The sequence below is a fragment of the Coffea eugenioides genome, chromosome 3 (genome assembly GCF_003713205.1).
Source record: "Coffea eugenioides isolate CCC68of chromosome 3, Ceug_1.0, whole genome shotgun sequence".
In the NCBI taxonomy this organism is placed as follows: domain Eukaryota; kingdom Viridiplantae; phylum Streptophyta; class Magnoliopsida; order Gentianales; family Rubiaceae; genus Coffea; species Coffea eugenioides.
This window is the reverse complement of record NC_040037.1, coordinates 46547570-46575438: the sequence shown is the minus strand read 5'-3', so window position 1 is coordinate 46575438 and position 27869 is coordinate 46547570. Positions and strand designations below refer to the sequence as shown.

Genomic DNA, 27869 nt, shown 5'->3' with positions numbered 1-27869 from the left:
GGGGAGGGGAAGGAAGAAGAAGAAGAAGAAGAAGAAGAAGAAGAGAGAAAAGAAAAGAAAAAGGAAAGAAAGAAAAAGAAAGAGAAAGAGAAAAAGAAAGAAAAAAAAAGGAAAAAAATGTTTTTCACCTTACAAAAACTTCTATAAAATTTTTCACATTACAAAAACTTCTACAAAAAAGTTTTTCACCTTATAAAAACTTCTACAAAATTTTTCAAAAACTTCTACAATGCACTATAGTAAATTTTAGACAAATACCCAAAAAACTTAGACCCAATATACGACAAAAAAATCCCCACAACTACGACAAAAAAACACACGTCAGAGCTAGGTCCATGTTCAGACCACAAGAAGTCGAAGTAAAGTCAGTTAAAAACATAATGAACTCAATAAATTGCATTCTACTTAGCTGCAACCTCGTTAGACAAACTTTATGAGCACTAGAAACGTCAAAAAGTACATCTTATCAGTTGTCACACTGGCATCAATTCTACAAAATCACTTATGACCAGTGGGACATCATGCACCAAAATATCTGCAACTTTTGTACAAGACCAGATGGGGCACCATTCAACGTAAAATTAATAGAAAAGGAGAATTTTTCGTGTGCATCACGTCTTGTAGCATCACATATGTTATCAACAAATGCCAGGGGCTTTACAGCTGCTAATAACCTTGTACCTTAACTCTATGCTCATTTTTTTGGTTAATTTGCTTAAAAGCCAAAATATGCAAGGGAAAAAGAAATCACACAAAGTGGGGAAAACCTTTTTCTTTTTTTTTTTATTCAAGAATTAGCCAGTTGCATGAAATTTGATGAGTCACTTGGGACAAAAATTGAATTCCTTTCCCAGAAAAAGAGAACGAAAAATTATTCATTTTAGGAGGAAAGCATAAGTAGCAGCAGGTATGTGGGGTTTTGCGGTTGGAAGAGATGTTGGAGAGTGAGTGGTGGAGGAGGAAACCCAACATAATGGAATGGACTTGGAAGACAAGAGATGCTATCATCTCCATTTTCTTACGCTTTGCTTCATTAAAGTACCTCAAAAAGATCCACGTTGAATCTTGTTTATTTTTAGAAAAACGCGTAGATTCAATTTCAAGGGAGAAGACTAAAAAAGGATTATAAAAAAGAGGAATAAGTCAAAAAAGAGGGAGGCTAAGACACAGGTATAGACTATAGAGGAATACATGAGTACGGGGAATTAAAGGAGGCCAAAGAAAAACCGAAAAATGATTAGGGGATCGTGAGATGAAAGCAAGACTGTGGAGAGAGAAGTATGGAATTGCCTTTCAAGGGATTTGATTGTAATTTAGCCAAATTATAGGGTAGATTTCATAATTTGGCCAAATTTCAGGGGAGGCAATATAATTAACCCTTTTGATCGGCAAGCAGGAAGCACACATAATTTTGGATTAACTCCACTTTGCACTAAACTTGTATCACTTTTTCATTTTGCATTTTAAACTTCAATTTTGAACACTTTGTACCCTAAATTTTTTATTTTGGAGATTTTGCACCTTAAATTCTCAAGTTTGTCCCATTTAAATGTACTGTTTTGTTTATACCGTGATCCCTTAACCTTTATTAACCATTTTTAGCACATTGTCATTAATTTATATAGTCTTAATTACTAATATTATTAGCAAAATTAACGAGATAAAAGATTGTGTAAATTAATAACAATGTACTATTTTATTTTTACTATGATACCTTGGCGCCTTTTGATCTCTTTTGGCACATTGCCATTGATTTATTAGGTCTGTTAATTTTCCTAAAGTTGTTATTGATGAATTTAAATAGTACAAACTTGAAAATTTAGCATGCAAAATGTTCAAAATTAAAATTTAGAATGTAAAGTAAAAAGTAATACAAGTTTAAGGGTGTTAAGTGGAGTTAATCCTGTAATTTTTTTTTTTTTGCCTAAAATCAAAAGCTAGTATAGGGACAGTAAAGTTTAACAAAAAATTACGGGACCTCTGGGAATAAATAAGAAAGTACTTAAGGGATGGAATAGGCAATTCTCAAGTAAAAAAGAATATAAAAGAAGAGGAAAGCAAGAAAGAATATAAAAGAAGAGGAAAGCAAGAAGCCGGACGCAAGTCAGGCCAGGAAGAAGTACGCTGAATGACAAATTATTGGCACGCGACATACGCTAAAGCCTACAAAACGGTGGTTGGAACTCAGAAGTAACGGACTGTTTGCTTCCTCATCGTTGACTCTCTGATTGCTCTCTTGCCTGCAGCTCGGCAAACAATCTCTCTGCTTCAAAGGATTATTGAACTTACCCTGTAAGTATACTACCTTTTCTTGATGATCTAAGATTATTGAAGATTCTTTTCCCCGTTATCTGGTGACTATAAGAATCGTTTGCTTTTGCGTTTTAAAAAGTAGAAAGGGAAAACGTATGCTCAACTTGCCTCTTCTGAAATTGATCCTGACATCCGATAACTTGGTTCTGCTTTGTTTCATTTGTATTCCTTCTAAATACGGCGTGTATATCTACATGTATGTGATACACAGGGAGAAGAATCTCACCACTGGATCTTGCTGCAAGATCTTGAAGTACCATCTAATCACAGTTATTTTGATTCCACTTTATGAACCTGAAAACCTTCAAATACAGTTTCATTTGGAATGCTTTAGACCTTTCTATTTTCACAGTTTGGACAATTAATTTCTAAATTTAAATGTTTTTATTTGTTAAAAAATTGAATTATGAGGTCCAAATCTGGGCTACGCTAGCCACTAATCAGCTTCAATAGTAACTCCCCCTGATTTTAGAGGCCTTGGATCTCTCCTTTGTGTATCTTGGGGTATTTTAGAAAAAAATTAGCTGAGCATTTGGCAGAGTTATAGATAAAACAGTAGCGGATAATCAACCATACATAAAAAAAGTAAATAAAATTATTAATTACTTTGTTTTTTGGGATATACTTTTAATTATTACGTAATTTAAAGTTCTAATATACTAATATCTTTTTACATATTCAAATTTCTATTAATATACACTTTTTTATTTTGATAGGCATATATCAATTAATTATGCCATATAACTCATATGAAACTTTCTAATAGTGTAAATAAATAAAAAAAAAAGAATGAAATTATAAGTAAAAGATGATTACAATATTGTAATAAGCATACAAATTAGTAATACTAATAGGAAAGTGAAACAAAACAATGACATGAAGAAGTGCAAAAAAGGAAATAAGTAAAAAAATAAATAAATAAAAGAAATTAGTGGAAAGGAAAAACAAGGGACTGAATAAACAAAAATAAAACAAAATAAAATAGTAAATGCACTTTTGTCTTAAAATATCAAATAGGGGGACAAAGTGCATATTTTAATAAGTTCAAAGGGGCAAAACATAACTAAGGGTTAAATTCAAGGAGGTTTAGTGCATTTAACCCAAAAGTATATTTTAGTTTTTGGTTATTCTTATCCAAATTAGATAAAAGTCAAGCATGAGTTCAAGCTTGATTATACTCAAATTCAAACATGAATCTCAGCTCGAACACTACCTTATAAGTTCTTCAATTTTTCAAGTTCAGGTTTGAGCTTTGATAAATTCAAGTTGAACTTGATAAGATTGAGCAAAAGGCCGAGTTAGTTCGTTTTCGACTTGTTTGTAATCCTAGCCAGATATCTGGTCATTACCAAAATTATTTTGTGTATTTATTCATAGTTCCAAAAATCAGGCCAACATGTTGTAGTCTTACCAACCAGAATTCTTGGGCAATTTCAACCTGCAACTTCAAAATTGTCTACTCGGTATAGTGACTTAAGTTATACATTTGTGGCGCAATGGTGCTTTGCGACATTCAAGGACTCATATAACAAACAATTATTTTCTTTTTTATTTTATTTAATGAACAAATAGTGACTGTGGCAATAAAAATGTAATGTGGGATATTTTTGAGAATTTGAGAATTTTTGCGAGGAAGAAGCTCTCCAAGTATGGTAACATACTATAGTTCCAAATCTTCATAATAACTTATTCCCAATAAAACACACATATCTTATAAAATATATTTCGCTCCATACCCACAAAAACTACTTAATTAAAGAGTCTTTCGATACTGATGGGTAGAAATTGAAGTGTTCCACTAAAGGCATTTAAGTAATTAAAAATAATGGAGGAATGATATAAAAATGAACGATAACGTACTGGAAAAAACTATATGCAATAAGTTATTTTTACCAAAAATTTGCCGTTTCAAGGAATTAAAATTACTCTTTAAAGGAGAAAATTTAAAGTCGCCATTTGAAGTCACAACTTTCGACGTAATTTCTTCAGATACTGAAATTTATATTTCAAGAAGGCTTTAAAACGTTGGACTAGTTTGGAATTTTGAATTGATGTTGGATGACGTATCAGTGGGTCGTATGACAATGGTGTATTGTTAAAAGCCCATTGAGCTTTATTATTACTCGCGTCAAGACAGATTACACACATGCCAACCCATGTGAGGAAGCAGTCGGGGAAGGCACGTTGAGGTAAGGGTGTGCAACTATCCCTCCCCCTCCTCCTCCACCTTGTCTCCTTCCCCCTTCACTGTTGATAAGTTACTATATATTATAAAGGCACCATTGGATTAAAGGAAAAGGAGATGACTCTAGTGGAAGGGAAAGGAAAATAGGGAAAAGCATATTACATTTATTTTGTTTGGATTAAATACGAAAGAAAAAGAAAGGAAATATTAAAATCATCTATTGAATAGACTTGCTCTGGTCCTATAAAGATAGACTTGCTTTTCTTTTATGTCTGTTCCAAATTGTAGGCTTCTTTCCTTTTCTAAAGAGTAGTTAGTTTGTTATTTTACTAATAATATACTCATATTTAATGTACATAATTATTAGCAAATGCACTACTCCATTAGTTAATGATTCTATTTGGAATATTAAATGCAGTACTAATAACTAGATTTACTGTTTTTCTAAGGTATAGTAATATGTATCTCTTACTTTGAATGAATGATCTAACACTAATAAAGGTATTTGAGGAAAGTACAAAGAAAAAATAATTGCTGAAATTATATTAACTAAATTTCTTAATTTGTGTGAAAAAGAAACAAACCTATCTTTATGGTACGGAGGAAATATCTTATATCGTTATTATACTCTAAGTGGGAGTTGCGCATGGTGGTGTGGTGTTTGGTTTCCTTAAATTCCAATCTTATTTCAACTCTTTTTGATTTTCTTAAATTTCAATAACTACTAATGGGGAAAAACCCTAAATTTAACCGACTAACAACAAAAATATCACAGAAACATGGGAATTTTATGAATTTTCTATTATATTTTTTGTTTTCCTATTATATATATATATATATATATAGCCTATTGTATTCTATTTTTTATCCTACTGGTAGTTATTATAACTAAAGGAAGCTTCAAGAATTACAGTAAGATCTTTGTGACGAAGATATGATAATACAATAGAATGTGGGGCAGGGAATGGAATAAGTTGGACAAAAGATTCATTGCACTTTTAAACCTACGCAACTATGAGTTAATTTTGAACAAGAAGGACGCGGAAAAGCAATTTTTCTTACGTAGTTTCACAATTTAATTTTTGAAAATTTCATTGCGCTTTATCACATACAGTTTTCGTAAACACGAGTTTTTGAGTTCCTAAAGTGGTGGATATTACGTGCCTATGAATCTTCAAAGGTTTGCTTACTATGGTTTCTTAAAGGTTTTGCTTAATACAAGTACTGTTTTCCTAACCTTCCTGCAGTTTGTGTTTCGGTTCAAGTATGGCGCTGGTGGATAAATCAGGTGGCTTTTGGCCTAGCAAACTAGAAATGTGGAGACAAAAAAGGAGGATGTTGCGGCAGATTGAAGTGGCTAATGACCAGCTATCAGACGATATAAATCAAGTTGATGATGCGATAGACAAAGCACTTGAGCGGAACAAAATTTCAACTGCACTCTTCATTGGCGTACAAGAAGCAAAAGAATTTCAAACACACGCTCGTGATGCCCTGGGGAAAAAGAAAAAGATTGGGAGTCGTCACCTCAACTATATTGAACTGCTTGAGAAACTGCTCGTTTTGTACTCCCAAATTCAACAATTGAAGGAGTTTGATAGGAAAGATGAACAACACTTTTACGCGCAGGGACAGTATGTGAAACGAACTGAATTCAGTTGGCCAACTCGCAAGGATACAAGAAAGTCATCAAAGGTGCAGAGGATGAAATCCGGGAAAAAGCTCGAAGACAGTGCTAAAGGATGGCAAGAATTCTCACACGAGACGTTGATCCAGAGCCAAAAAACTAAAAAATTGGAGGAGATTTACCCGAAAGATGATGTAAACAAAATTGGACAATCGTCAGTTCGAGATTCTTCCATGGAGCTGATACCACGGCCACAAGAATCGAAAGAAAAAGACATTTCCTTGGAATCTAAAGACCAACAGCACGTAGGAGAAAATGTAGTCAAGTCCGATTCAGCTAAAAGTTCAACGTTGCAAGATGAGATGGAGCATCAGGATGAAACAGAAATGTTGCCCCCTCCTACTGATTTATCTGCTGCACCAAGTGAAGAGAAATTTGGGCAGAAAAAATTGCAAGTATATGAAGCAAAAGGTGATCATGAAGCAGGCTCAATGAAATTGTCACCTAGCATTCAAGAAGAGCATGGGGCTGCTCAATTTCCTGGATTGTCTAAGCCCGTGTTACAGCTTGAGGATGAAGTCGTGTCTGCTGCTTATCCTTCTACACAGATGGAGCCTAAAGCCACCACTCCGGAGGTAGAAAGGATTTTACAATTGGAGCAAGTGGACAGTGGATCTGGTTCTTCTCAATCAAACGATACTCCAGGAACTGCTTTCAACATACGAGGTGACATTTCTTCTGGAGCTGAAAGTGGTAATAATCCCCCAATCCTGAGCACCGATCCGGAAACCACAACGCTAGTCAGCATCTCAGTAGAGGGCGAGTTATCACAGTTCATGGACATCAGCTTGGAAATCCCTCGTGGGACTTCTTTGAGTAAATGGCAGAATCTAAGTAATGGATTCTTGCGCTGGGATTTTCTTTCAGGAAAAGAAAATTATCGCATTCTTGCAAGAGACAAGACCGTGGAGTTGGAATTGGATCGAGGCAAAAGTTCAGATACAGATTATTCATCACCAGAACCCCTTGAAAGTTTTAACCTAGCCAATTCCACCCTACCAAAGCATCTAGTCTTTAGAAATGAAGGTGATAAAATGAAGAAACCTCCAAATGAGGATCAATGGAAACAAGCTGGTGTTATGGACTTGACAGACACATTCCCTTCACTTCCAAAAAAACTCTATTCACTTCCACAAAAACTTTATTCTCCTAACCTGGTACTTCTTTTCCTCCAAAGGAATCCCAGCTTAAGACCAATACCAGAGTTACTTTTTAGTGCCATGCCTTCTCTCAGAGTTGTAGACCTTTCTGACAACAGATTTCGATCTTTGCCATCTTCAATTTTTGGGCTGCACAAGCTTCAAGTTCTTATTTTAAGGGATTGCAGCTTTATCTATATGTTTCCACCAGAAATCAAAGGACTTGAACACATTGAAGTTCTTGATCTATTGGGGACTGAGCTCGAAAAGGCTCCCGACGAATTAGGGCAGCTGACAAATTTAAGGCACCTGCAGATTTCATTTTACGGAACTGATGACGGAAGAGAAAGTGATCACCTGCCAAATGTCTTGCTTTCTTCTGAAACAGTCTCAAAGCTTCAACATTTAGAAGCATTAACCATTGTTGTGCATCCTGAAGATTTACGATGGGTAAAAAATGCAGAAGCTATAATGCAGGACATAGGGAACTTGGAGCATCTGAGCTATCTACACTTCTACTTTACAAAGGTGGAAATCATGGAACGCTTTATAAGGAGTCCAGCATGGAAAATAATCGGCTCTAATAAGTTCAAGTTTGTTGTAGGCCAAGATGTTAAACGCATTGTGGACCGAGTCTCGGGTGATGTAGAACACAAGTTCAACGAGCAGGATAGATGTTTGAGGTTTGTAAATGGAAAAGAAGTACCAGAAGCCGTTGAAAATGTTTTAAGTTATGTCACGGCATTCTATTTGGATCATCATTCTGCTGTTTGCAGCCTCTCAGAATTTGGGATCACCGATAGCAGACAACTGTCATTTTGTGTGGTGAGAGAATGTCCCAACATCGAGTTCATCATATCTGAGATCATTGATGAACCTGCCTATCCCTCTCTCGAGTACCTGGGGTTGCATTATTTGTGGAAACTCGAGAGCATCTGTAAGGACCAACCGCACAAAGGAAGCTTTCGTGCCCTTAAATCATTGACAGTTGCCACATGCCCTACGCTAGAGTACATTTTCTCTGGGTCACTGGCTCAATGCTTTTGTAATTTAGAGGAGTTAATAGTTGAGGATTGTGAGTCTCTAAAGGAGATAATAGAAAGGAGTGATGAGATGGATAATGATGATTTCTCTGCCCTTCCGCGTTTGAGAAAAATAAAGCTTTACTATTTGCCTCAACTGTTTAGGCTTCTATATGAAGGGGAAAGAAGTTTGGAGGATCCACTCCCATCGAGAGACTGCCAACTTGAATCTGTAACATTGCACTCATGTCCTAAGCTGGACCGCAGTTTGCTCAAGCAACCATTGGTGAAGGAGCTGATAGAGGAAGATTATAAGCTTGCTACCTAAGCCTTTCTGCAGAATAACAGTAAAAGAGACATAGCTTTCGACTCCTGCGGACATATTGCTTTACTAGCAAGCTAAATCACCATGGATCCAACTCTCACAAGTTGAATTCTGTCCGGTTCATACGGATCATGTAATTCTTAATATACTTGATATAACTTGTATAGTTTTCGTGTAATTGTAAATTTTATACCAACTTTGTTGTACAAGTAACACTTCATGTGATTTGCGCATGATTATACTATATCAATTATTTTTTTTGTCAAAACATATTGTCATGTATCATGATACAATATCTGTATTATTTCTTTTACTTTATGCAATTATTTTTAGAATACATTATTTTAAAGTCATAGATCTAAGATTTTTCAAACTTTCGTAAATGGTGAGGTTGATTTATAGCTTAAATTGTGACACAAATATTAACACCATTATGCTTGCCAAATTTATTTATATTCATAATGTCGTTACACTTATTAAAACATAAATGTTTAAGTTATTATACACCATACAACATTGTTAAGTAGGAAAAATAGATGCACAAGTCAAAGATGGAGCTGTAAAAAATATTGATAAATAATAGTAAAATAAAGGCTCGAATCGTAGATCAACTTCTGGAAGGGCCTTAGAATAAATGAATTGGTATGTACAATTCATGTTAAAGATTTGATGAATAATTGAAAAATAAAATGACCAAAATACAAAAGGCATTGCCATTAGTATTGATTTTCTTAATGATTGGTACAATATTAATATTTATGACATTAATTAATATTTTATTTTACTAAATGAAAAAGATTTGAACAATGTAATTAGAATGGGGTTATAGATTTTTATTTTTAATTTGGGCTTGGGTGACCAAAACTGCCTTGCCAAGTAATTTTTTTTTTTTTTTTGCATAATATAGTATATAACATTGTTATTTTTCGTGCTATGTGAGTTGGAATGGTTAGTCGTTTGGTGAATTTGTTCAACATATGACATGATTTATTGTTTCTTAACTTTAATACATGTACATTCTTTGAAAATAAAAAAATGGTTTACATTCTTTTGAGCATTATTAATTAATGAAGGGAATTAATTATCAAAAACAATTGTTTTTGCCTGACTCTTCATTCTCATTAGTGGAAATTTGGTTGACAGAGATAGTTGGGTTTTCCTTTTTTCTTTAAGTTTACATATCCTTTGGTCTTTCAAATTCTTATATGAGGTTTTAGGTAAATATTTTCAACTTTAATCCAAGTTTCTATCAATCCACCAAACAAAAAGTCTAGAGTGAGCTTAATTTGCTTTAATCCAAATTGAGCTTCACCTAGGAATAACTACGAGGGGGAGTTGGAAGGTTGAGAGTTATGGTATTAAGACTGGTGATTAAAAGTAAGATACATGTGGGACTACCCATTGAAAGTGTCATACTTTCTATTTTGGAATGTTCCAAAACAATTGTTTTGTTAGAAAAATCAAGCATCTTTAAGTCTCTCTTGCAAATATAGCCCTTCTTTCTAATCATATACATGTTACCATTCAAATTTAAATTTTGAATTTATGAGGGTAAAATCAGAAAGAAAGTACAAACATCACAAATCAAACCACTATTCTTAAAATGTTGGATTCTCCAAACATGACTAAATAAATGGAACGGAGGAAGTATATAATTGATAAGTATTTATTTTATGTACTTTTTGTGTAGTCATTTATATGTTTTTTTAGTGTGTTTTTATGTAATTTAGATTTAAATAATTAATTTTATAGTCAAAAGTTGCATTTTGTGGTATAAATGAGAAAGTTGCATTTGTATGGTATTAAATGGTGAAAACGTCATGTTTTTTAAGCTTTTAACGTTTCAATCATCAATTGGAGTTAAGTAAGAAGTATTCAAGTGAAACTTGATGATTTGAAATGTATTTGAAGTTGACATGGGGTACGAAAAGCAAGAAATGAAGTGCGCGTGAAGAATCAAAGAGCAAAAGGAATAGAGGATGTGACATATTTACATACTTTGGCAATAACTTGAGTAACAGAGATCGAATTGAGATAATTCTTAATTCATTTTGAATATAAGGCAATGCTCTATAATTTAATAACATAAAAGTCCAGTTCTCACATTTTCATAGCCAATTATTTGAATTACTGAAGCATATTTTAGTAACAATACTTGTCTAAGTAGTTCTTAGTATTTTGAACATGTCTCAACATCCAAACCTCCAAATGACCTAATTCCTACACCATTGGAAAAATAACTTAAAGGACTACAACTTTTGTGTTTTGTAGGAAAGTTGATTCAAATCCAATGTTGATTATTAGGGCTAATTTGTGATGATCAGAAGGGTTGTGAAACAGTGGAAGAAACCGATTCTTGACAAGAGCCGGTTGGAGCTGGCAATTCTCGGCACACCAGTTTCTAAGGAAATTAAAATTCTTGTCAAAGAAAAATCAGTTCACAAAACCGGCTCTTGCAAGAACTGATTTTGAGCTAGGGATTCTCTTAGCCGAAAAGCAATATGCAACTTGCACAAGTAGTGCAACTTTACTTTGTTGATGCATACACTTTCTTGCTTTGGATGGAAGATTTGATTAGACGTTTGGTGGCTGAAAGATCATGCTCAAGAAACTTTAACATCTTCTATCCTCTCAAATCATCAAGATTCTATGGAACCACAAAATTTGACTTTAGAAGCCAACTTTTGTTAAGAGTTCACATTAGAGAAAACACAAAGAGACTTGAAGATTTCTCCATAAAAAGGGGACTGTGTCCTTCATTTGAGCATAAGTTTGAGACTTTGGAAAGAAGAGAAACACCAAAAATGAAACTCTTAAGCTACAAGCTCCTAGTAGTTAGTTTAGGAATAGATAGGGTAGTATAGTTTACTTCAACTACTCTTGTACTTGTAGCTAGCTTTGAACGAAAGCTAAGGAGAAAAATGGAGAGTTAGACCTTATGTGACAAACGTAATACAACAAAAAAGGGATTTGGCAAAAAACAAAAGTCCATGCCAAAAGCTTTGACTTCCTCACCAATTAGTTTTAGTGAGGAACATGCTTCTTTACCAAGTTTCTCGCTAGATGCTCGTCGCTAAAAAGACATTAGTGAGGATGCTGGTGCCTTTCTCGCCGATGGAACAGATCAATAACAAGGATGGACCTTCTCGCTAATGGCTCAAATACCATGGCGAGGAAAACTTTCATTTCCACTAAATTCAGAAACTCCCACAAAAACAAGTAGTTCGTTGCGAATAGTCAAGGTGTTTGGTGAGGAAAATAGTGCATCCTCACCAATAATATAGAATTGGTAAGGAGTCTTCTGACAAAATTGCAATCCCCTAGACCAATAAAATGTTTTTGGCTAGGTAAGTTTTGTGAGGACTCGCAAATTTTCTTATTTTAAATTCCTATTACGAGCTCATTTAAATATTTATTTGGCCGTTTACTCCGAATATTTTATTTCAATCTTTTTAGACCTAATTACATGGAACTATGACTTACTTATATTTTTAAAATGACTCATTTCAAATTTTAATTTTTGAAAGCTCGTTAAGTGAGAATAGTGAATACGCGTTTGGCGTCAATAATCGATTCGAGAATACAATAAAGTTGAAAAATTGGAGACTTGTATATTAGTCTTGGAATAGGTAATTTTATGTTTAAGTGTTCAAGTATTAGTTAGTGATACTATCGTTATAAGAATTTCTTGAAATTTTCACTTAATCACGCACAAATTGGAGGTACGCGTTTTTCGCGTGCGCAATTAATCGAGGGGCTTAAGACCTTTATTTTGGGACTATTAAGAGTGAATAATAATAATATGAATGAAAGTGCATTAGAGGTTTAGTACACTAGTGAAATAAACTTGAGAGGAAACGAGCACGAAACACGTGCGCACATGCATTATTTTAGTGGACAATCTTGAGCAATTTTGGGCCACAAGTTATAAGCTTCCTTTAGAAGCCAATAACATCAGATTTCACTCCCTCTCTCTTGCTCTAAGACAGCTGGCCAACCCAAGGAAGAAGACAACCCAAAGCTCTTCCATTTCTTGCTCTATTTCTCACCCAAATCACCTCAAAATTTACACACACCTTACAAACCACTTGGAGATCAACTCAAGCTAGGAAAGGGGCTTCATTTGCACGGTTTTCTTGAGCTTCAAAGGACCGAAATTTTCTGCTTTAGTCATCTAAGAAGGTAATCAACGATCAACCTCTTGAATCTTAGTTTATGGAAGTAGTATTGCACTCATGAGCTCTTGGATTCTCATGGGTAGCTTTAAATTGTTAGAAACTTGGTGAGTGGACTCTATGAACTCCCACTATGACTTGATAGACTGATTCGATGAGTTTTGATGTTATTAGTGTTGGATTAGTGCTTAATTTAGTAGAAATAAGTGATATTGTGGATGGAAACTCAAAGGAAGTGAAGAGGGGAATTTTTCCGTTTCTGCCCCTGTCAATGCCGTGACCCTTAGAGCATTTTTTTGAAGTTCAATTGACTTTTTTATGATTTATATATGTTGTGTGGGCTATGTGGAAGGTTTCCACAAAAAATTATGTGATTTGGTTGGCCAAAGGTTGAGATTTCGAAAATTTCCCAAAACTGGAATTGTGTCCAGTATTACTCTGGCAGTGATTTTGTTTCGGCTATAACTCTTTGCTCCGATGTCAAAATTGAGTGTCGTTTGAGGCATTAGAAACTAGACATTTCCAGTTTTCCAACGGTGTAAAATGCATGCCAAGATTCCACCTGAGTGAACCATACCAATCGTCTGAACCTGCCTGTCCTGTTTCACATCTGTACCAGAAGCCCTGTTATGAGCTGAGCTTTGATGCTCAAATATGAGCTAGTTGTGGACAGATTTTTAAAATGATTTCTTCTAAGAAATTGTATCCATATGAATGTAGTTTTCAACGCCACCAACCACGCTCAATTCCAAGTTGAATTGAGTGAGTTGTGACCAAAATCCGAAACTGACTCAGTGATGAAAAACCCTCTTTTGGCTAGTTGGATGCCTAAATTTTGATTGGGACTTGTTGTTTAGAAATTCTTGGTGTTGATCACCTACCAAATGTATCTTGGATGTTTCTTAGACATTTTCTGCACAAATGGACCGTGTTTGAGACATTTTGTTGGCCAAACGTTTTGAAAACGGAAAAATGGAACCCCAAGGCAGTTTTGTTTTGGAAGTTCGTGGAGCTTTAATGATCTTGTTAACCAACTTTCCATAAGTATTTTTCTATGAAATTTGACAGAGGAATAGATCTTATATGGTAATATAATCATACCAAATTTGGTGCCATTCCGAGTCCATTTCGAAGCTCAAACAAAGTCCCGAAGTACATGATTTAAACCTGGAATTTGCTTAACAATTTCACTTTTGCAGCAACTTTGAGCTACCATATCTTGGTACTCAAAACTCCGATTCTTGTTTCACTTGTTTTGTTTTAAACTTTGATTTCAACTCTAATTGAATTTCAAATCTGAGAGGCTAGTTCGCATTGTGTGAATTTTGCCAAATTTCCAAAGTTGGCCAAAAACCAACCCCGAAACTGTCTTGGCATTTCAAAACAGCCACTTTGAACCGAATTTTGAATGTTTTTCATTTGGAATCATGGAAAGGTGTCTTATAGGAACTTTTAGTACTTTGGAAGTAGTTTCCAACAGTACCAAGTTTTCAAATTTTGGACTTGTAGAGAGTGAGATACGATTTTTCAAAATATGTGTAGCAAATCTGAAAATTCCTAACTCAAAGGAAATGGAGTTTTTCAAACTCATCTTTTTCCTTCAATATCACTTGATCATTTTACACTTGATTTCAAAGATAAAAATTCAGATTTCGCTTGTGTTGTAAAAACCCCACTTTTGAGTCTCGATTTACGAGTAATTCAGGCTCATTTTCGTGAATTTTTTTTAGATTGTACAAGTGTGCAATCTTCCTTGATAATTGGGGTTTACAAGTGATAGTTCATTATTAATTGCTCAGGCACTCAAGAGGATCTTCAAGGGGATCTCACGGGAGACGCCTAAACAATCACTTGAACTTGCTTCTTGATTTACTTGATGAGTGTCAAGTGTATGTTAAATGCTTATGTGATTGAGATATTAATTGTACGAGTGTTATATATGATACGTAAACTTGTCGAGATGAGAGTGTACCTTATCTCCCTCGTTCTCTTTCTCATGTAACTACGTGATACTTAATACTTGAATGAATATGATTGGTAATTGTACATGGATATTACGTGCAGGAATAGTTGAAATCCTATGAACTTGATACGTGCTTACTTGTTATCAATGATTTGAGAGTTTGAAAATGGAGTCGAGTGTGTACTTTATCGCACTCGTTCTCATTTGAAATGAATGAATCATGAATGACTTGATTGAAATGAAATGAATGATTGAATGGATCGTATGATTGAATGGAATGATTAATTATGCAATGACTGCATAAGTCGATTGGAGCGATGTCTCATCGACCATTGAATGATAGTAAGTACCACACCGATTTGGTGGGAGGTACCTCTCGAGTCGTCTCAGTACCCTAAACCTTTGAACGATAGTAAGTACCACACCGGTTCGGGTGGGAGGTACCTCTCGAATCGTCTCAGAACCATAAAGCATTCTAAGTTGATTGGAGCGATATCTCATCGACCACTGAACGATAGTAAGTACCACATCGATTTGGTGGGAGGTACCTCTCGAGTCGTCTCAGTACTCTGAACCTCTGAACGATAGTAAGTACCACACCGGTTCGGGTGGGAGGTAACTCTCGAATCGTCTTAAAACCATAAAGCATTCTAAGTCGATTAGAATGGTGTCTCATCGACCTCTGAACGATAGTAAGTACCACACCAATTGGGTGGGAGGTACCTCTCGAATCGTCTCAGAACTATAAACTGAACGATAGTAAGTACTACACTGATTCGGGTGGGAGGTACCTCTCGAGTCGTTTCAGGAACATAAATGAAATACGTGAAGTGTTACGAATTTGTTTACCTACCCGGGTGACGTGGTGTCGTCACGAGAAGGTATTGAATTGAACTTGGGCAAAGTAAGTAAAAAAATTAGCTCCTGAGAGCTCCTGCATCCTACTCAAGGGTGTTTATTATAAATTGTGAATTACTTGAATGTTACAGTTTTTATTACTGTGTAAGTACCATTGTTATTGAATTACGTGTCTTACATGTTTTCTTGGCCTCACGAGCATTCGCTCACCCCATTAGATTTGTTTTCCTTAACAGGAGCGGATATGTGAGGAATTATGGAGAAGTTTATTTGGTGGCTCATTTGATTAGAATTTTGAATGTATTTGTTTAGACAACTTTTAGGAGTTGTATATTTTGGAAAAAATAGTTGTAAGTTTGAAATTGTGATGTAAGATTGAATATTTACATATGGAAATAATTTCATACTTTTATTCCAATTTTCATTGTTAGTATTATATTTTAAGTTTGAATTGGAATTGTCTCGAGTTCTGGCGAAAGTTGGGCAAGCGTCTCGCGGATACCCTTGGGTTCGCCCTTGAAAGAAGTGGAAGCGTCACAAGTTTCCTCTCTAACAAGCCATAGTTGATTCCCGCCTAACTGTTCGGTGGGAAAATATTCCCCTCTAATGCTGTTGTGAAGATTTCTTAATCCCATTTTAATATGCTAATCTTAATTCCCTAAGCTAATTAATGGGTCGTTTTGTTAGAAAATTTAGCCACAAATAGCTTCAATTTGGTTTCTTGTGTGTCTGCTTTACATTTTCTTGCTTCTTGTAACTTATAAGTGTCAAATTGGTTGGCAAAATTTTTTTTTTGATGAATCATTACTAACGTAGATGCTCATTAAATTTAAACTCATAAGCCCTGGAATTTGATAGTTTTTTTGAATATCACTTGAAGCCAACAAGCCCCTTTTGCTACTTTGATAAACATTCAATAAAGAACTTACAAAAGCTTCTGTTAACTAAAAATAATTACTAACAAAGTAATACATCAAAATCCAGCTCTTTCAATATCTTGAGCCATACAGTATGAAGTGCTTGAAACTAATTGGCAAACAAAAATTGTCAACTATCAATGAGAATAAATCCAAAAGCAACAAAACATTAATATCTGAAATCAGGGTTTACAATAAGTGCATAAAAAGAACCTAAATTCAAAGGGCCTATTTTGAAATAGACCAAGTTTAGTTCAAACGCAAAAATATCTAGTACCATGGACCTGCAACTTCAACTCCAGTAAATTGCAAGCCAGTATTATGATTCTATGAATCCTGAAATCACCCTAAAGTACTCTTGCCTCCAACACTTAGCATGCATATAGTGGCTCACCTGTTCTACACACTTGTAGGTAAGTTTAGAAGAAGGCATTCAATGGAACTACCTTGATGTGGCTCCATCTTAGTACTGCCCCTTTTTAAAGTTTAAATCTCATTTGATTAAGCTGCACAAAAAGGGACAATTAGATGAAATGGAGAAATTTACTAATTGCATATGAAAACAGGAGCTTAAACCAACTAAGAAAAGTAAAGAAGTTAATTTCAACCAACTAGGAAACAAGATGTAGAAGTTAGAAGTTGTTAGCTTAAACCTCAACCAATCAAAAACTGCTATCTTTGATATTTAACACACAACCCACTTGTTAGCACAAACAATCATGCAGCGGAAGTAACATTAAAATTTTACAAATAATAAATAATAAGAAAGACACGGGAGGAAACAAATATTCTGTTTCAATTCATTAATTTTCCTCAACTACAAACTTAGGACTCCAAGTCCTTAAATAGAGAAATATAATCACAAATCCTATTCTAATTATAATACAAAAATATGACTCAACGTATTTCCTAAATCGACTATAATACCAAATATAGTATAGTTACCAAATAAAAAGATATAATTCTAAAACTACTAAATTTCCAAATATTGCTTAGTTTAAAATATATCAACAATGTTTCCCTTAAACCAAGCTCTTGATGTTGTCATTTCTTATGCCATCACAAGTTTCAATTGCCTTTGCAGCCTTGTAGCAATATAACTCAAATGCAACTCCAATTTGTAACTGATACCCATCTGCATATTTACATGTGGAAGTGGACTATCTGCATTCAATTTTGCTACAAATTCTCCTCGATCAAAAAATTCAACCATGTTGACCCTTTCGCAATTAGAGCCACCATATTTTCTTGAAGAGCAATCTACATAACTTTCAACTAATAAATCATGCCTTTCACAATCTTCTTTATGGTAACAATTTTCACTATTGCCAAATTATCTCTCCATGATAATTCACAACAATTTACATACCTTCACAAAATTTTTCTTCCTTGCTTGAATTTCTTGGCTTCCCTGACTTCTTACTTGATCAAACAGCATTGTGACAATCAACAATCCGACAGTTTTTCTTTGATCAGTGCACAACACCAATAATTGCAAACAGAGTCATTTTTTTTAGACTTCTGTCTTATTAGGGCCACTTTTCCCTAATTATAATCAACAAACAAGTACTCCAAGACAAACTCTTGTGGTTCAATTCTTCAATGTACGAGTATTCTACCACAACCTCTACATCTTTCTATGGCATAAGTTTCTTTATCACAAACTCGGCACACCCTTCAGATATCATAGATACCCTAAGATCCAACTCACCTAGAGCTATGATACCATTTGTTAGCATAAAAAATCACGCAACGAAAGTAATGTTAAAATTTTACAAATAATATACAATAAGAAAGGCACCGGAGGAAACAAAATATTCTGTTTCAATTCATTAATTTTCCTCAACTTTAAATTTGGAACTCCAAGTCCTTAAATAGAGAAACATAACCACAAATTCTATTCTACTTATAATACAAAAATATGACTCAACCTATTTCCTAAACCAAATGTAATACCAAATCTAATATAGTTACTGAATAAAAAATCTAATTCTAAAACTACTAAATTTTCAAATATTGCTTGATTTAAAATACATCAACAGCCCACATAATTTAACTTCACAGAATCCAGAAGCATGGTTGGAACTCAATTTTCCTAAAATTGTGAGGAAAATAATGCAATCTTAGAAATCTAACACAAATAACGGTAATAAGAACACATAAGAAGGGTATGAAGACTTACAAAATGACACCAAAATATAGATCTAACAGTATTTGAAGCAAATGGATGAAGCATTGAAGTTGTTTTGAGGTTTTCGTATAGCAATAAAACCTAAGTTCCTTCACGTTTAGCGAATCTTATGAGATAGACAAGTGGGTTTCTTTTTTCTTTTTTTTTTGGTTTAATCTGGTTTGTTTTTGGACTAAAACCACCGATCTTGATCCTTGAGAGAAGAACAAATACGTGCTTCTCAATTGAGAAAGATAAGAGTGGAGTGGCCTTTCTATATGTGTGTGTGTGTGTTGTGTGTGTGTCTATATATATAATCTTAGACTCTGAGGAGCATTCGAATTTTGAGGGAAGGACTGTGACAACCCCACTTCTCCCAAAGGCAAACCCAAGGGTATCCGCAGAACGCCTGTCCAACTCTCGCCGGGGCTCACTACAATCCATAATTCAAAACTAGAATACTTCAAATATTTTTCAATATACATCTAAAGTACTCCAGAACACAATTAGTTAACCTTCAAACTTAAATACAACCCGAAAGAATATGTACTACAGTCATCTGCTATGTACAACTTAAAGTCTCCAAAAGAAAACAATTTAGTACTATTCGCGCGCACTCTCGTCTTGAACCCTGTTAAGAAAAACAAAAGCGTGGAATGAGCTAAACAACCCAGTGAGATTCCAAAACACATAAGCAGTTCTAATAAATCAAGTAAATTGAGCATAACACATGTATGGTTCAAGGTTTCACATTAGCACATTAAAATGAGACATTTATCATTGTATAGAAATAAACACACATTAAAAGGATACGATGTTCACGTGGAACCATTTCGGTCAGCTTCATTTTATAACTCCAGTAATTCTCCCGGTTGTCTGGCCATCGTCTTATTCCTCCAGTGGTAATACTCGAGTATACCGAAACGGTGGCCCAGGGTTCCAACCTACCCGACCGAATCCAGTCCTGGCTCGAGCAGGTTAGTAACTAAGGGCAGGGCCCAGTTCAGCTAAGAGCTTACAACATGCATAAGTAATCAAATAAACTGGTAAACGGTAGAAATTCACAGTTAAACGGTAGAAATTTGTTATTTTAGTAGGTCAAGTGTGATAAAGTACGTACTCACCTTTAAAACGGTAGAAAATTACATAGGAGCAATTATAGGGAGCATTTAACACTTAAACACTCAAGAATTATGAAGTAAACATGTAGCAAAACTATTCAAGTCCCAAACACCTACAAGGAACACTCACCAAATCAAAAGTAAGTGAGTAAATAAATCCTTTAGTGTTCCGCTCTGAGGTTTCCTTCAATATCATCTTGAGCGTCTGAAAAAATAGTGATCGATTATCACTCACATATACTCACAATCACCTAACATACAAGGAAGGAAATGTATTTGCTTAAACTTAGAACAATGCCTCAAAAGAGTTTCACTCTAATGAAATTCAAGATTCAAAAGTAAGAATTTAAAGTCACAAGGGAAAACTTGTATCCTCCATGAAATCGGGTTTAAAATGAACTATCAATATCAAAAGGATGTTGAATGTTCTTAAAAGTTTGTTTCTTAAGAAATTAGAAAATTTCAGCTTTATGCGACAAAATTTAGAAAATCAGATCTTGAGTTTCGTATGTCCAAAAATGGAAAACTTTACACCGTCGGAAACTAGGTTCGAAGTACTAAAAGTTCTTAGAAGATACTTTTCCAAGATTCTAAACGGAAGGCATTCATTTTTCAGCTTAAAGTTGCTGATTCAAGAAAGCAAGACAGAACCAGTCTTGGTTTTCGGCGATGTTTGGAAATTCGGCAAAATTCACAGAAAGTGAACTAACCTTTGAAATTCGTAACACAATAAGAGTCCCATACAAAGTTTCAAACACCAGAAGTGAAACTAAATTCGGATTTTTGAGTATCAAGATATAACAGTTTAAATTCGGCTGAATTTTGCAAACTGATTAGTGAATTTCCACATTTGAAGAGCCATCTTTGGGGCATTATTTGGGTATCGAAATGGTATTGAAATTACACCAAATTTGGTACACTTAAACTTCCATATGTGGACTACTTCTCTATCAAATTTTACTCAAAAACTCATGTGGGAAGGCAGTTAACAAAACTACGAAAGTTTGAAAAAATCTCAAGGCTAATCTGCCAACTCGACCCCTTTCTTTCCTTTCAAAAGTTTAGTACAATGAAATCAGCCCCAAATCGATCCATTTTTGACACCAAGGTTCTAGAAACATTTAATAATCAATTTATGGGTAATTGACATCAAAATTTTCGAAACAAAACATCCCAAAACAAATCTGACCATTCGGCTAGCAAGAAGGGAAAAACTTTCCAGTTTCCCAGCTTTATTGTACTTTCGAAATCAGACCACATCTCATTCGATACAAGTTCAAATTAAGAATGATTTATGGTGTTGTAAATTAGGTTCAAAATGCTACATTTCATCAGAAAAAGTCATTTCCAAAATCAATTCACAAGTGAGAGAAAACAAAGCCACAAGATGCAGCTTCTCCATTCCTCTCGGACAGACAGTCACAACAGGGCAGTCAACTTTGCCGAATCACTATGGTTGATTCAAAATGAACTAGCTGGTAATTTGTATACCGTTAGAAAGCTATGAATGTCTAGTTTCAAATGCCACAAACGACACTCGATTTTGACTTTTGCACAAAGAGATACGTTCAGACAAATAACTACTGTTTGGCTACACAGAACACCTATTCTAGATTTCTTTCTTTTTTGAAAACCCAAGTTTTGTTCAACCAAATGCAACGATTCTTGGAAGACACTTTGTACACACAATATACAACATATCTCTACCAATTTCACAGCCAACAAGCATCAAAAATTTTGAAATATAAACTGAACAACATGGACAGAATTTTTGGCTAGCTCTCTTCCTCTCACGGTTTCTCTCTTTCTTTCTCCTATTCTAATTTCTTTTATTAAAACTCATCACAAACACACTAACACACACATAAACATCATGGCAGCCCTCATTTAACCAAGGTGCCAGTTCATAGAGTCCACTTCAACCAACCAAATCCAAGCAACAACAACAAGAAGGAAACTACAAGCTTCAAAGCCAAGAAATGAAACAAGAAAGCAAGAGTTTTGGTGGGAGATATTTATACCTTCAAAACCCAAGAAGAAACCCTAGATGAAGACCAGATTTTCCACTAAAAACTCCCCAAGAAACTTGTAAGGATCAAAGACAATCAAGTGAAAGAGATAAAGATCACAAACATAACAATAAGTAAATAAAAAGGAAAGAGTTGCAAACCAATTAACTACCCAACTCCTCTTGAGCTTGTAGATTAATTGAAACAAGCTACTTCAAGTTGATGAATTACAATCACTCTTGTGTACAAAAGAAGGTTCACCTTCTCCTTGCCCCGAATTTCACTTGGTCAAGTCAGGACGTTTTACTATCCTTCAGGACAACCCTCACAGACACTCATGAAGAATTCACTCACAAATGAAAAGCTTACAATGAACCTCACACTACTAAGACTACAAATCTTCTTTGAAGAGTATTTTCTCACTAAAATCACTCTAGATCTTTTGTATCTTCAGTGTGTCAAAGTTGTTTTAAATATCTGACCAACCACTATTTATATAGGACCAAGAAAGTGCCCCATTAATGCTTCCAACGGATAGAAAGTAGCTGAATAGTCAACTAGTCGTTGGAGTGTCGGACGTCCGATAGCCCTGTTTTATGCGTCCGACAGCAGGCAGTGAGTTTAAGAGATTTTCTTCAATTCTTTCGGACGTCCGGTAGGCTAATTTTCTGCGTCCGAATATATGATGTAAAACTGGAAATTTTTCTTCAATTCCTTAGGACGTCCGGTAGGCTGGTTTTCTGCGTCCGAAGATACTCAATGGTTGTTGGACGTCCGATGCAGTCTTTTTTAGCGTCCGACAGCTTTCAGCAACCTTTGTCTTCTTTCAATAGCATTTGTTCATGGAATCAAATAACTTCATAACTAAAAATATTTTTTGGAGAGATATTAGTATTATCCATTGTTTTGTAAACATCAAAAGCAAGGGACCAAAGCCAACATTCTCCCCCTTTTTGATGATGACAAAACAATGGATGGAAGAAAGAAAAAGATAGAGCATATGAGCATAAGCTCCCCCTCACTCGTTGCATCCAAACTTATAATTTTAGAAAAAAAAACTCTCCCTTACACATAGCATCCATCTCTCCCCCTTTTTGTCATCATAAGATGAGAGTAAAAAATCAATTATCATAATCCAGCAACAATAACAGAGTATAAAAACAGAAAAATGACAGCAATCACCAGCATATCACAGAGAATTTGATATCAAAAGAAGTATCAACATATGACAGAGAGTTTTGACAAAGCAAATCATCTTTAGATCAGAATTATTCTTTTATCTCCCTTTTTGACATACAAATTCAGTAAAGAATCAATAAAAACTCAGTTCAAAACATCAGAAACATCAAAAGAGAATTACAAAAAAAAAACATTATGAATAAGAATCTCATTAAACTTATCAATATCTGCTACTTGTTAGAGTTAGCATCATGTCTAACTGTCCACATGCATTTCATGCCCTTTTTATATTCTTTCTCACATAGCAATCACTTTTCATGTGACCTTTTTGACAACAGAAATTACATATAATTAAGGAGTTATTTACATGAACAGCTTTAATAAATCTTACTTGTCTTCTCTTATAAATAGCAAATTCGTTGGAATTAGAATTCAACCTATTCTTTTGAAAACAGACTTGTTTCTTGTGTTTGAGCAACTCATTTAGACCATCCATTCTTCTTTTCAAATCACCTTGTTCCATTTTAAACAATTCACAAAGATTTGTTTTTCTATCAAGCTCAAAGTGTAAAGCAGTCTCACTTTTTTTGAAGTAATCATTTTCAGCTTTCAACTTTTTATTTTGTTGAAAAAGATTTGCATTATTTCGAAGCAAAAAACTAATTTTTTGTTTTAACTCTTTGTTTCTAGCATAAGATTCTTTCAAATAATCATGCAATTTTATAATGAAAGATTCAAAATCATCATCAGTTTCATCATCACTTTCAAATTGAGAGATAGAAGATGTTACCTCATCATCTCCAATGGCCATGAAAGCCAATTGAGCAGATTCTTCATCCTCTTCAATTTCACCATCGGAGTTGCACTCATTCCATGTGAACTGGAAATTGTTGATTCTTGATTTTCTTTCACCTTTTCTTTTCTTCATTGGACACTCACTTACGTAGTGTCCAAGTTGGCCGCATTCAAAGCACTTATCAGTTTATTTTTTGTTGAACTCTAGCTTCCCTTTGTTTCTTGAGTTGTTGAACTGATTTGGGAATGAATTGCTAGATCCATCTTTTCTGAATTTTCTCTTGTTGAGTATTCGTTTGAAACTTCTTGTGATGAGTACAGTATCACTGTCATCACCTTCCATGTCATCTCCATCTAAGGAGGTTGTATCCTCTTCATCTTGTAAAGCTTTCAAAGCAATACTCCTCCTCATCTTTGTGTCATCTTCTTCCTGCACCTTGAACTTGAGTTTCAGCTCATAAGAAGTTAGAGAATTAATGAGAGATTCAATAGGCAAGGTATTTAGATCTTTGGCTTCCTCAATGGCAGTCACTTTACTCTCCCAATCCTTGGATAAGGCATTCAGAATTTTTCTGTTTTTCTCACCTAGAGAATATTCTTTTTCCAGCACCTCCAAATCCTTAATGAGATCATTGAATCTACAATACATCTCATCAATGTTTTCATGAGGTTGCATTTTGAAGGATTCATACTTTGTAACTAGAATGGATTTCTTCTGTTCTCTCACATTTTCACTTCCTTCATGTATTTCTCAAAGTTTATCCCAGATTTCTTTTGCAGATTTGCAGCCCTTGACTCTAACAGATTTGTTTGAGTCTAAATCACAATATAACACATTCATGACTTTTGCATTTAATGTGAGATGAGCTCTATCCGCAGCAGTCAGTTCACTTCTTATTTTTTGTCTAGATTTCTGAGTATTTTCATCTATAAGAGAGACATCATATGGACATTCGCTAATAATAAACCACAATTCAATATCAATAGATTGCAAAAAAATAGTCATTCTTTCTTTCCAACTCACATAATTTGACCCATTAAACATAGGTGGTCTAATCACAGAATGTCCTTCAAAAAACATAGCATTATTGGTTGTCATTTTTATTCCCAAGCCGATTGAGCTTAATCTCTAGGAGACCAAACTCTGATACCAATTGTAAAGATCGAAGACAACCAAGTGAAAGAGATAAAGATCACAAACATAACAATAAGTAAATAAAAAGAAAAGAGTTGCAAACTAATTAACTACCCAACTCCTCTTGAGCTTGTAGATTAATTGAAACAAGCTACTTCAAATTGATGAATTACAATCACTCTTGTGTACAAAGGAAGGTTCACCTCCTCCTTGCCCCGAACTCCACTCGGTCAAGCCAGGACGTTTTACTATCCCTCAGAACAACCCTCACAGAGCTACACTCATGAAGAATTCACTCACAAATGAAAAGCTTACAATGAACCTCACACCACTAAGACTACAAATCTTCTTTGAAGAGTATTTTCTCACTAAAATCACTCTAGATCCTTTGTATCTTCAGTGTGTCAAAGTTGTTTTGAATATCTGACCAACCACTATTTATATAGGACCAAGAAAGTGCCCCATTAATGCTTTCAACGGATAGAAAGTAGATGAAAAGTCAACTAGTCGTTGGAGTGTCGGACGTCCGATAGCCCTGTTTTATGCGTCCGACAGCAGGCAGTGAGTTTAAGAGATTTTCTTCAATTCTTTCGGACGTTCGGTAGGCTGGTTTTCTGCGTCCGAAGATACTCAATGGTTGTCGGACGTCCAATGCAGTTTTTTTTTAGTGTCCGACAGCTTTCAGCAAACTTTGTCTTCTTTCAATAGCACTTGTTCATGGAATCAAATAACTTCATAACTGAAAATATTTCTTGGAGAGATATTAGTATTATCCATTGTTTTGTAAACATCAAAAGCAAGGGACCAAGGCCGACAAAACTCCGCAAGATGTTGTCTTTCTTCAAACTAGAGGTGATTTCCAAGAGGTGTGGAAGTTGGATGAAGATTTGGAGCAAGATTTGTGAAGCTTTCTTCCTCCTTGTCTTCCTTGGAGCTACAGCCGAAAATGGAAAGGTAAGAGAGAATGTGTGTGATGGTTTTGACTTGTCTTGGAAGCTTGGAGAGAAAAGTAAGGGTTAAGCAATTCAAAAATCAACTAGGAATAGTTGTCGCACGAGGGTTTCGTACCACCGTTTTCTCTCGGGTTTGATACACTCTTGCACTAATCCTCTAAGATACTTCCTTTAACACTATAATTACTCACTTTTACTAGTCTAATATAAATTCCTCAAATTTTCAATTAGTCGTACCGGCGCGACTTTCGGAAAACTATTGACACGCACGCGGTAAAAGCTTAATTTGAATTCATTCACATCTAATCCCTCAATTAACTTTTATTAGTCTACTATTGTTCATTCTTAATTCTCCAAGGTTATTGCACTCTCGGACTGAACATAGTCTCGAAAAATGTGTACTCATTATTTCTCGCTAAACGAGCCATAGAAAAATTAAATTTGCTAACGAAATGTTTTAAAAATATAAAAGGGATATTTTTGCATACAAATGGACTTGAAATGGATGAAATAAATTGTTTGGGATAAACGGGTGAATAAATAATTAAATACGCCAGTAAAATAATATAAAAAAAAGAAAAAAAATTCGGGTCCTCACAAGGACATGGCAGGACAAATAAAATTCTTGTAGGGAATAAAGGACACGTGTCCCAGGTTCTGAAACGATGACGTTTTGATTGTTGTAGTTAAAAGTTTCTAAGAAATTGAGTATATTATATAGAATGAATATTGAGTATTAGAATTATATAATTTGAAAGAAATCATGCATGAGAAAATGAAATTAATGAAAATATTCTCAATATACAGCTTCAACAAATTAACTAAGTTTGATAAGATTTGCATTTAATTTTCAGATAGAAGCTTGTTGTATGATATGTAATTGCCATTTCTTGAAATTATTTGTCACTCTTATATCTTTTGCTAAACTTCAAAGAACTCAACTATGTATAAAATAGAATGAAAGGAATGCTTTTAGGTGTGCTAGTCAGTAAATATTCATATTATAACTGTGCTAATACATATCCATATGTATAATTCAAAAAATCTTATGTATTTCGTATACGACTACTTTTTTCAAGTAATCATATAAAAACACTTATAAGTGCTAATAATTAGATGATGTGGTTTTAATTGTTCTAAAGTTTTATACACAAGGATAAGGGATAAATTTGGTATGGATGTAGTATAATATATGAAAATCATATTAAATTACCTGTAGTTCCAACTCCTCAACTTTGAAATCTATTTTGTACTGTTCTCATATGAACTATATGTGTTATTTTGCTAAACTCATATTTCTATGATGAATTTTTAATTGTAGTTTATAAAGTGAATTTTGTGTAACAAGTGCTTCACAGTGCCTAGCCAATTATTTTTGAATCATTAGAAAAGTATGTAATTCATTGATTAAGAAAAAAGTCTTGTGTAATAGGCTTAATCTCTCTTCAATTACAAAATTGATTGAAATAAAGTACTTTAGAGGTTTCATTGACTATTAATAATTGTAAACCACTCCATTTTTATTATTCTAATACCAACATAACAAATCTGACTGAACTATTCCAATATTGTCAAATACCAATGCATATATAGATTAATTAATTTTTTAATATTATTTGTGATATCATTTCCCCTTGTTTCCATATTAAGTGAAAAGATTCAAAAGTACTCCATCCGTTCTAATATTAGAGTTGTTTTTTGGGAATCTAAAGCTTTGTTTAATAACCCAGTTCAACACTTAAATTTAATACATTCAGATCTTAACCTATTCAGATTGTTTGATAATGAAAATTGAACATCTGAATTAATTAAGTGGCACTAAATTTCGTAGGCAAAACTTGCTCCCAAAATTAAGTGATAAGCTATTCACTTATCACCGAATATGATATGCACTCAAATGTATTAGATTTAATACTTAACTAT

General features: G+C 34.4%; 1 protein-coding gene across 1 annotated transcript; it reads left to right on the top strand.

Moving 5' to 3' along the window:
* Positions 1-2116: 2116 nt before the first annotated feature.
* On the top strand, positions 2117-8912 carry LOC113764510. The gene is made up of 2 exons (XM_027308428.1): positions 2117-2292; positions 5746-8912. Exon 2 carries the CDS (start codon positions 5765-5767, stop codon positions 8672-8674), a length of 2910 nt encoding a protein of 969 aa, XP_027164229.1. The 5' UTR covers positions 2117-2292; positions 5746-5764; the 3' UTR covers positions 8675-8912.
* Positions 8913-27869: the final 18957 nt, after the last annotated feature.